General features: G+C 32.3%; 2 protein-coding genes across 6 annotated transcripts; both read left to right on the forward strand.

Moving 5' to 3' along the window:
- The first annotated feature begins 1777 nt into the window (after positions 1 to 1777).
- Positions 1778 to 4882, forward strand: LOC101202990 (rop guanine nucleotide exchange factor 3). The gene is made up of 7 exons (XM_004138542.3): positions 1778 to 2484; positions 2697 to 2813; positions 2962 to 3116; positions 3461 to 3535; positions 3656 to 3952; positions 4067 to 4411; positions 4503 to 4882. The coding sequence occupies exons 1-7, from the start codon at positions 2187 to 2189 to the stop codon at positions 4620 to 4622; spliced, it is 1407 nt and encodes a 468-aa protein (XP_004138590.1). The 5' UTR covers positions 1778 to 2186; the 3' UTR covers positions 4623 to 4882.
- A 1940-nt stretch (positions 4883 to 6822) lies between these two features.
- On the forward strand, positions 6823 to 8947 carry LOC101222227. Of its 5 annotated transcripts, none has more exons than XM_031887979.1 (5): positions 6823 to 7032; positions 7124 to 7187; positions 7314 to 7456; positions 8213 to 8310; positions 8385 to 8947. In XM_031887979.1, the coding sequence occupies exons 2-5, from the start codon at positions 7166 to 7168 to the stop codon at positions 8650 to 8652; spliced, it is 531 nt and encodes a 176-aa protein (XP_031743839.1). In that variant the 5' UTR covers positions 6823 to 7032; positions 7124 to 7165; the 3' UTR covers positions 8653 to 8947. The 5 variants fall into 5 exon arrangements, with proteins under 5 accessions (XP_031743839.1, XP_031743841.1, XP_004138501.1 ...); XM_031887981.1 differs by having other exon boundaries at positions 6825 to 7032; positions 7357 to 7456; positions 8385 to 8713; XM_004138453.3 differs by having other exon boundaries at positions 6825 to 7032; positions 7124 to 7177; positions 7357 to 7456; positions 8385 to 8713.
- Positions 8948 to 9521: the final 574 nt, after the last annotated feature.

Consider the following 9521-nt stretch of genomic DNA (forward strand, 5'->3'; position numbering starts at 1 on the left):
TGTGGAAAGTTAGGTATGAATTTGGCATTTGATCCAAAGGCTATGAAGGCTGAGAAATGGGGCTTTGTGGCCCAATATTGTTTTCATTTAGTGTTGGGCTGAATGGTTTTTGAGCCCATGTTAACTCTTAACTCAATGAGGATATCATATCACTCATAGTAAATAGTAAATGTAGAAGGGAGACTCCAAGTATTTGTAGATATAGTATAATACTATTAGTTATTGAGTAAAGAGAAATATTTATAGCACAATAAATTGGTTAGCTATTTAAAATATACATTTGAAGATGGATATTTAATATAACATAAAGAGTTAAAAGAAGTGGGATTATTGAATAATTAGAATATAAGGAAATTGATTGTAGCATTAATTTGTTTTGATTTAATTCAAGGCTTCGGGAGTTAAATGAATAATAGAAAGAAAGCATAATTGAGGAGATAAGGTATGAATAAATGATACCGTACTACTAAAAGTAAAATAATAATAATAATAATTAGGCTTAGGGTATGAATAAATGCAATCAAAGTATATATTGAATTTGCTCACACCACGTGTCATACTTATATCCTCTTATTTTAGTCAAACTCAAACCCCATTTATTGTGTATATATATAATGTACCAAATAAGCCACTCTTTATTATTCTTATGTAGATAATATAACATATAGTATAGTATTATATTTTTCATAAACTCTTTGCAAAGTGGATTGCACGTCTTCCTCACCACCATGCAACTCAACTTTTTATATATATATATATACATGTATATGTACATGTGTGTGTGATTCAAATGGTTTTGTAACTTTTTAATTTTTATCTAATGTTTGAAAGTTGAAGTTTATGAACACTTTTTCCATCCATAAATTTATTTGTAAGCTTAAATAGAGTATTACGGTTAGATGTTTAATTTATTTGAATTATTTGAATTAGTTTATATGGTTTATTGGTATTATAATTACTAATTGATTGATTAAATTTCTCTTATTAATTAGAATGAGGATTAGTTTGAGTAATTATGTTTTTGTATTCACAACTCAAAAAACATTAATAAAGTTATTTTGTTTACGTTACTTCTTACGAAATTTAGAGAGAGAAAACAAAGTATACGTGAATTAAATTTAATAGTCGGAATGAATTTAATATGGGTAATAAAATTGATATAAATATTTAGAGATCTAATTATGTTTAAAAGTGGAATATGTTTGAAGATATAGTAGGTGTAATATATATAAAAATTAAAAACAAGAAAGAAATAAAACAAAGGAGTTAGAATAATTAATAATAATGGTGATGAAGCAAATAATTTAAGAAAATACAAAGAATGAACAAATGGGGTTAATATATATTGAATTTATTACAAATAATTCCCACATGCATCTCATCATGATATTGTGTACAAGAAATTAAAAATCCATTACACATACCCAAATTGGCCTTTTCTTTTTCTCTTTCCATCTAAAACTATATAAAATAAAACATAGGAAGTTAAGTTTATAATGACAATACACTACTTTCAATTTTATTAATTTAAAATTTAAACTTAGTTTATTGGGTTAGTTTTAAGTCTTAATTTTGTCTTCATCAATTTAAGCTTCGTGTTGGAATGATTTTGTATCAATTAACATCATCGGTTAAGTCACATTAGATGAAACAAATAATTAAAGATTGAAATTGGCACAACGAATATAAATTAATTTAAGCTTTTAATTGAAAGGTATAAAGTGATGTTTTCCAATTTTTTTTTTATAAAAAGAAAGTAGATAGTGTATATGCATATATATTATAATAATTTAGAAATGTGAGAAGAAGTTCATTTCCATGGCGAAAATGCTCTGTTTTTGGCCATCTGCATCTGCATCTGCATCTGCCTTTTCTTTGATTGAATAAAGTCAGCTTCCATGTCGCCCGGCCAACGCCTCTGCCTTCATCTTCCATTTTCGTGGTCCTAAAGTTGAACAACATCTTCTCTCTCTCTTTTTCTTTCAAAAGAGAAAAGATTTCAGAAACGGAAAGAAAAAGATAAACAAAAGCAACCAACAAGGGAGGGAATTCCAATTCAAAATCTCTTCCTCTCTTCTCTTCTCTTCTCTTCTCTACTCTTCTCTTCTTCAAATTTCAAACCCTCCCCTTTTTTTCTTTTCATTTAAATCCTCTCATCTCTCCCGTTAATTTTACACCTCCACAAAATGGACAAATTTTCCATCTCTGATGAAAATTTCCATCTGGGTTTCCGTCCTTCTTCCTCTTCCATGGATCTAAATGATCATTCCACCATTTCTGACACTTCCGGTCAGTCTCCCGCCAGTGGCTACTCTTTCTCTTACTGCAGAACTAGCTCCGACGCTTCTGCTTTCTCTGACCCCACTACCGACGACGGTAGTTTCTGCACTGAGCCATCTCCGGCGATTCTGGGAAGACAGTGTACCAGAAAATATAAACACGCCGTCGGAGACAAGGCTGACGATCAAGACGCCATGGATTCCGGTGAGTGGTTTTTCCTTCTCTTAATCGTTTTGTTAAATTATAAGTTTAGTAAATTTCAAAATATTTTATAAGTTTTAATACTTTTTAATATTATGTTTATTCGAATCGTTCATTTTTACTGTAGAAATTCAAAAGTCGAGGTAACTAAACATATACTCTAACGTTTATCGTTGAAATTTGGATATGAAAATTGTTAGTTGTGGTGATCACAGAAATGGAGATGATGAAGGAGAGGTTTGCAAAGCTTTTGCTAGGAGAAGACATGTCAGGAAGTGGGAAAGGCGTCTGTACTGCTGTTACAATTTCAAACGCCATTACTAATCTTTACGGTACGTAAGATATTCTACTTTTGTTACATCTTTGATCGAATCTGTAGTATGATATATATTGTTTTCTATAGAAAACACAATCTTTCTATATATCCGTGAGGATATGGATGATTGACTGTTTAATTTGTTTGTGTTGACGAATGATCAGCGACGGTGTTTGGACAGAATCTGAAACTAGAGCCATTGCCACCGGAGAAGAAAGCTATGTGGAAGAGAGAGATGAGTTGTTTGTTATCTGTTTGTGATTACATTGTTGAGTTCTTCACTTTATCTCAAACTTTGGAGGATGGAACATCACTGGAGGTGAATTAATTTTCTCTTTCTTTTTCATTTTTGAACTTTATAATTTTGAAATAAAGTATAAAGTATAATTGTATGTTATAAAATCTAAGCATGTTTTTAATATTTAAGGCAATTAGGGTGGGGGCACCATTCTGTACAAAGTAGAATGCATTGATTACTTCAAAGACTTTTTGAACATATTCTTAGAGAACAAATGCATGTATCCTAAATGACTCGAAGAGTAAACAGAAACTATTTCGAAGCAGTTTTGGTTTTTTGTACTCATTACTACTACTGCTACTATTATTTTGTGAATGAATCTTAAGAAGATATGAAATGATGATATATATGAGTGTGTGTTTTAGGTGTTGAACAGCAGGCAAAGGTCAGATATATGTCTAAACCTTCCAGCATTGCAAAAGCTTGACATGATGCTCTTGGTAAATTAAAGCTTTTACATTATTCCAAAATGACAGCAAAAGTAGTTTGAAATTTTGTTTACTTTAGGTTGAAAATAATGCTTTTGGAGTGATTAAATCAATCTTGGTTTTCGTTTTCAGGACATTTTAGACAGCTTTCAGGACACTGAGTTCTGGTATGCCGAAAAAGGAAGTATGTCGTCGAACTCGAATCGATCGAGATCTGGTTCATTTCGTCGACTCTCGTTGCAAAAAGAGGAGAAATGGTGGCTACCAGTTCCCTGCATTCCTTCGTGTGGTTTATCGGAGAATGCACGAAAACATCTCCGAAATAAACGTGAATGTGCAAATCAAATCCACAAAGCTGCTATGGCAATCAATAGTACCATACTTGCTGAAATGGACATTCCAGAGTCATTCATAGATACTCTTCCAAAGGTTTGTCGTCCTCTAACTATAAAACATAGTATAACTAATGCAAAAGAAAAAAAAAAACCAATGTACGTTTTATTATTTTCTAACTTTTTCTCATGAACATCCAACTTTTTTTAGAGTGGGAAGGCAAGTATAGGCGATACGATATACCGCTACATGTACAGTGCAGACAAATTCTCACCCGAACATCTGCTCGATTGCTTGAACATAGGATCCGAACACGATGCGCTCGAACTTGCCGATCGGATCGAGGCTTCGATGTATACATGGAGAAGGAAAGCATGTCTAAGCCACTCAAAATCCTCATGGGAATTGGTAAAGGATCTAATGGCTGAAACGGAAAAGAGTGACAAAAACACTATTTTGGCAGAAAGAGCCGAGACCTTACTTTTGTCCTTGAAACAAAGGTTCCCAGAACTATCTCAAACGACGTTAGACACTAGCAAGATTCAATACAACAGGGTAAGTTGCCTTTAGGTTAAACTATCCAATCAGTTCATAAACTTCTGATTAATTTTTTTGACAAAAGAAATGTGTTGCTGTGATGTTGTAGGATGTTGGACAGGCAGTGTTGGAGAGCTACTCAAGAGTGTTGGAAGGATTGGCATTCAACATTGTTGCTTGGATTGAAGATGTTCTTTTCTCTGATAGGTCCATAAGAAACCAAGATTAGCTAAAGACATATATATATATAGACAATTTAGAATTGGCATTTTCATTGCTGTTTCAACTTTTAGAGTTATAGAAGATGAAAGTGAATAAGATCTTTCTTCTAATGTGTTAGTAATTGGTTAGGTGTTTTTCCCCTTTTAGAGTTGTTTTAATTTGTTTATATATATATATGGTTACAATTTGTATAAAAGCTATTATATTGTTGGTTCGGACAAATGATACTCTTTTCCTATTTGTATACAATATCGATATTACGTTCAATTTCTCGTTAATCTTTTTACACTTGATTCAAAAAATTATAGTAGTAAATAAGTATAGTAGAAAAGTTATTTGTCAATCTAGTTTATGATGGATTAAGAATTTATGCGTTTTAAAGAAACCCTATTATATAATCAAATTTGTGAAGAAAAAAAATACTAATTTGAAAGGAGACGACTAAAGACATAACAAAGTATGATCGATAATTATTTAGACATCTTCAAGCTAGGGAGACCAACAATGTAGATATAGATCAATTTGACACTTTACTTGTATAATTTATTTATTTATCATCATGTCAAATTTTTTTTGACTTAAATTAAAAAAGGCTTTATTGAGAATTCATTACACATTAATAAAGTAAGGACATATCATTTAATACCAAACTTATTGAGGTGAAACATGATATGAATGATTGAATCAATTTAACTTTTAGAAGAATACCTTGACTTTTACCTATTAATATTAATATTGCATTGATTCATTCATTTACTACATATCTTTTGTATATTTGATTCAACGATTTACCCTACTTACTTAATCATAATTCAAATTTTACTTGTTTGTCTTCCAAACTATCTTCATCCATACAATATTTACGACTTTGATTTTAGAGTTTATATAGCGTACTTTTTTATGATAATAATAAATCATCAATTTTAAAAAGTGTGATATATAAACTCTCCAACTTTAGAGGTACTATTGATATGTAATCTAATAATAAATTGTTCTTTCGTTGCTTGTGGACATAACTAACACATTTTGAGTGAAATCTCTCAAAATACAAACGTGGGTAAAAACCGGTAATAATTAAAAGTTGACACATTTATTTATTATCTTATAATTGTAGGGTATGTGATATAAATTATTTTGAAGAAGCAATTATTGAGAAATTATTGCACATATATAACACGGCATATGTGTATATAAATATATAATCAATACTAAGCCCTCTTGAATTGAAACATTTAATAAATATGGTTGAATGAGTCACTTTAACTTTTTGAAACAAAAAAGGACCAATTTGGGAGAGGTATACCTTTATAAGTTATTTCTATTAATTAATTCATCTAATACATTTAATTTATGAGCTTAAATAGGCCTCTCTCTATCATTAGTAGTTTTTTTTAAAGCTTTTCTATGTTCTCTTGAGAATTATTTATTTCTTTATTAACATAGCTAACTTTGGAAAGTTTCTCAATTTAGATAATTATATCTTCGAAACAAAATGTTAATGTCAAATTTTGGACGAAGATAAATGCACATGACATCAATAGTGAATTTGAGAATATAGCCTGTTAAAGAGAAAACATGTCGTCAATGTCTAAGTCAAAAGGTGAAAGAGTGTGGAAGCTAAAAAGAGTTTGAAAACCAGACTCCAAATTACTAACCATTTTTTCAGGTCTATTTCGATCTTTAATCGTCACTTTATGGCTTCTTCATGATGTTGTTATTTATAAAGGTTAGTTACACCTTTTGGTTTAAAATCATCCCTAACAAAAATAATCTCACAATCAATTGAATATAAGAAAACATATAACACTCAAATATATGAACTTACGACCGCTCCACACTCAAACACATAAACGAGTTAAATTTATTATAATCCTCTCACTTGATTCTGCACCTGTCCGTTAAACACATGCTAATATAAGGTTAGTTCACTAATAATTAACATGTATTTTTTCTTAGTGCTAAGAAGGTTCTATCTTCCACCCGACCATGAAACATATAAATAAACCAAATTCAATCTAATTCTCTTCCTCCATCCATTCTTCACTAACTTCAATCAAATAACACATAAAATGAGTCAAATTAACAATAAAAAATGAGTTAAAGTTGATAGAATTTTTGGGGTCATCTAATTGATATTATTAGTTTTTTTTTATAAAGAAAAACCCTAAATTTCTTTTGGATTAAATAGTAATTGAGATTTATTGAATAGTGAAATGCTTATTCAAACCTGATTTTTGATACCCTTCTTCTTGCCTTTCTTCCTCCATCCCTTTGCACACTCGTTGGCCTGACCCCTATCCCTCTCCGGCTACTACGTACTTCCCTTGTCGAACCAAATCCTGGACCCGCCGGGAAGGAGGTCGACACCCGCGAACACCCCTCAGCTACCCTCTCACTCCCGCCGCGACATACCACCGGTAAATTTTTTCAAATCCTTAGGGACTATTGCATCGATTCGGTTTATAATTCCGCTCAACTAGTTCTGAAAGACCGTATTTCTGTTTATAGGTTTCGGATTAGTAAGAATTCTAGTGCCCTAAAGATTCGTATATGGCCCCTTGCGTGAGTGCTCGTATGTTGTTTGTTTGAGTGCTTTATAATTTACTTTCCTAATAAATGTGGAGTTGATAAAATAATATGCTATAATTGTTACTTAGGGTTGACATGCTTGTATTGAAGTGTATATTGCCTTCTGCAGAAATCCTTACAATTTCATTGTGGATCGTCGTTCTTTGCGACAGGTTTGAAGTGGGAGTAGCAAGCGCATTGAGCAGTAACATGGAGAGGCCGCAGAAATCTAGACCTCCCGAACTTATTAAGTTGAATGATGCAGCGAAATTGGTAATCACTTAAAAGTTTCTTTGGTCACTTTGTCATGGTTTTGTTCACATTCCTGTTCTTCTTTGCTGTCGGGTTTTGCGGCTAGGATTTTTATGCACCTTGATTTACATTTGCCCCATTATTATGCACCTTCATCATGGTATGCTTTTGGGTTTGATGGTGATTTAATTGTTTTGTGTTCCGCTTTTGCTCGATAAAATGTTAAATCTTTTACCCTGGATTAGATAGCCTTTTATGGAGTAAAGTAAACTTAGCACTCTAAACTCTTTGGATTGCAACATGAACGAAAGGTTGGTAATTAAAAGGTGTTCGCATTTGAGGTCCGTTTTGAAGTGAAATACTGAGCCTTTCCAATGAAGAGTTAGAACTTGGATATTTTCTAGGAAAGGAGAAAATTATATGGAAATGCAAATTACAAGAATTGGATGAGAAATTCAATTGAAAGGAAAAGGATTTCCTTGAACTTGTCACTGAATGCTTTGCGACAGTCATTCTTAAAGGATGTATTTAGAGGTGTGTGTCTACTTATAGGTCTTGCTTTCCCTGGTTATGGTCAATATTGTGAAGGTAAGAAAATGTTGGAGATGACATCGAGATGTGAAGGGTTGGGATGCACTCCTCGTTCCTAACTTTGGAATGATTTTTCATCTTCTTCCCTATGTTTGTGGATTAGAATCGGTGGGATTTTGCATCACGATGTGGTGCATAAAGACTTGTCCTGATATTTGACAAACTGAATATCCATCTTACGTGCAGGCAGCGCAGTTGATGAGCAAGATGACTAATTCCGAGTGGAAAGAAACTGGAGTTGATAGTGAATCAACTGCGATTGAACCCGAGATGCGACCTCCTAGGTCAGTATACAACGAACCTGTTTATTGTATGCCTCACACTAAGCTGTTTACTAACTCTAGACCTGTTCCTCTAGACTTGGACTTGGAGCCAAAGTAACACGCCATTTCAGAAATGGACCGTCTAATGACCCACTTGATAGAAAACTATATGCAAAATTAGATGCTGGGAAAAAACAAGCAGCTAGAAAGATGTCGGAGGATACTCCCATACTTAACACTAAAGATGACAACGATGACGACGACGATGAAGAAGAAGAGAGTAGAACTGCCATCTTCAGTAAGAAGCGAGCACCAAAGCCAGTAACTATGCCTCCTTTGCAGGGGAAGAAAAAGAGAAGGTAACTTTTGCGGATAGGGAATATCGATTATGGAACAGGTTGTCTCCAAAGGTATTTAATTAGTTCCTAAGAAAGTACCAAATTAATCGAAAATACTGGGTAAGCGATGATATCTCATCAATATCCTTTTGTAGAATACAACCTTGAAATCTTTCTTGAGGCTGACTTTTCATAGTTATAGAGGTCGAATTGTTTTGATATCAAATTATAATGTTCCAACTTGCAAGTTCTATAAAATTGCTACCCTACAATTTTGGTTTAAAAGGTACTTTACCCATATGGTTGTTAACTTAGTTTCATTTTTTTCCCTGACCAGACTCATATTTCTGTTGGTATGATTAAACTTTATTGGTATATCCATGCCAATATGGCATAATTTAACCTGAAAATGATAAAGTGACATGTGAGGCAGCTCTTGAAATTTACTTGTAACTATTGTTAAGCCCTCATTCTTCAATATTGGAAGATTGTTACTCTTTTGTTCTTCTTGTTGGGAGGGAAATCTCTCATCCATTTCCCTTGATTTTTTACTTGTTTGATAACACAAAATTTCCCAAGATTAATTTTCAATTATTTAATATTAAAATTGAGTAAAGCATAAATGGCATATGAAGTATATTCTTGGGGAGGACATGGGTTTATTTTATACATAGAGATAACGACATTGGTTATATTATGTGAGACAAAAAGTCAATTATTATCCTTTTATGAATTGTTCTAGATAAAAATAATCATATATTAATGTTCATGATTACCTATTTGGATTTTTTTAGTATACTTTAAAATTATTTTAACAATCGTGTTAATGAGATGCTATACAGTTGCCCATATACATCCAATCCAAAGTATTAAAAAAAATTGGATTGAAAACTA

This window comes from Cucumis sativus, chromosome 6 (genome assembly GCF_000004075.3).
Source record: "Cucumis sativus cultivar 9930 chromosome 6, Cucumber_9930_V3, whole genome shotgun sequence".
Taxonomy (NCBI): Eukaryota; Viridiplantae; Streptophyta; class Magnoliopsida; order Cucurbitales; family Cucurbitaceae; genus Cucumis; species Cucumis sativus.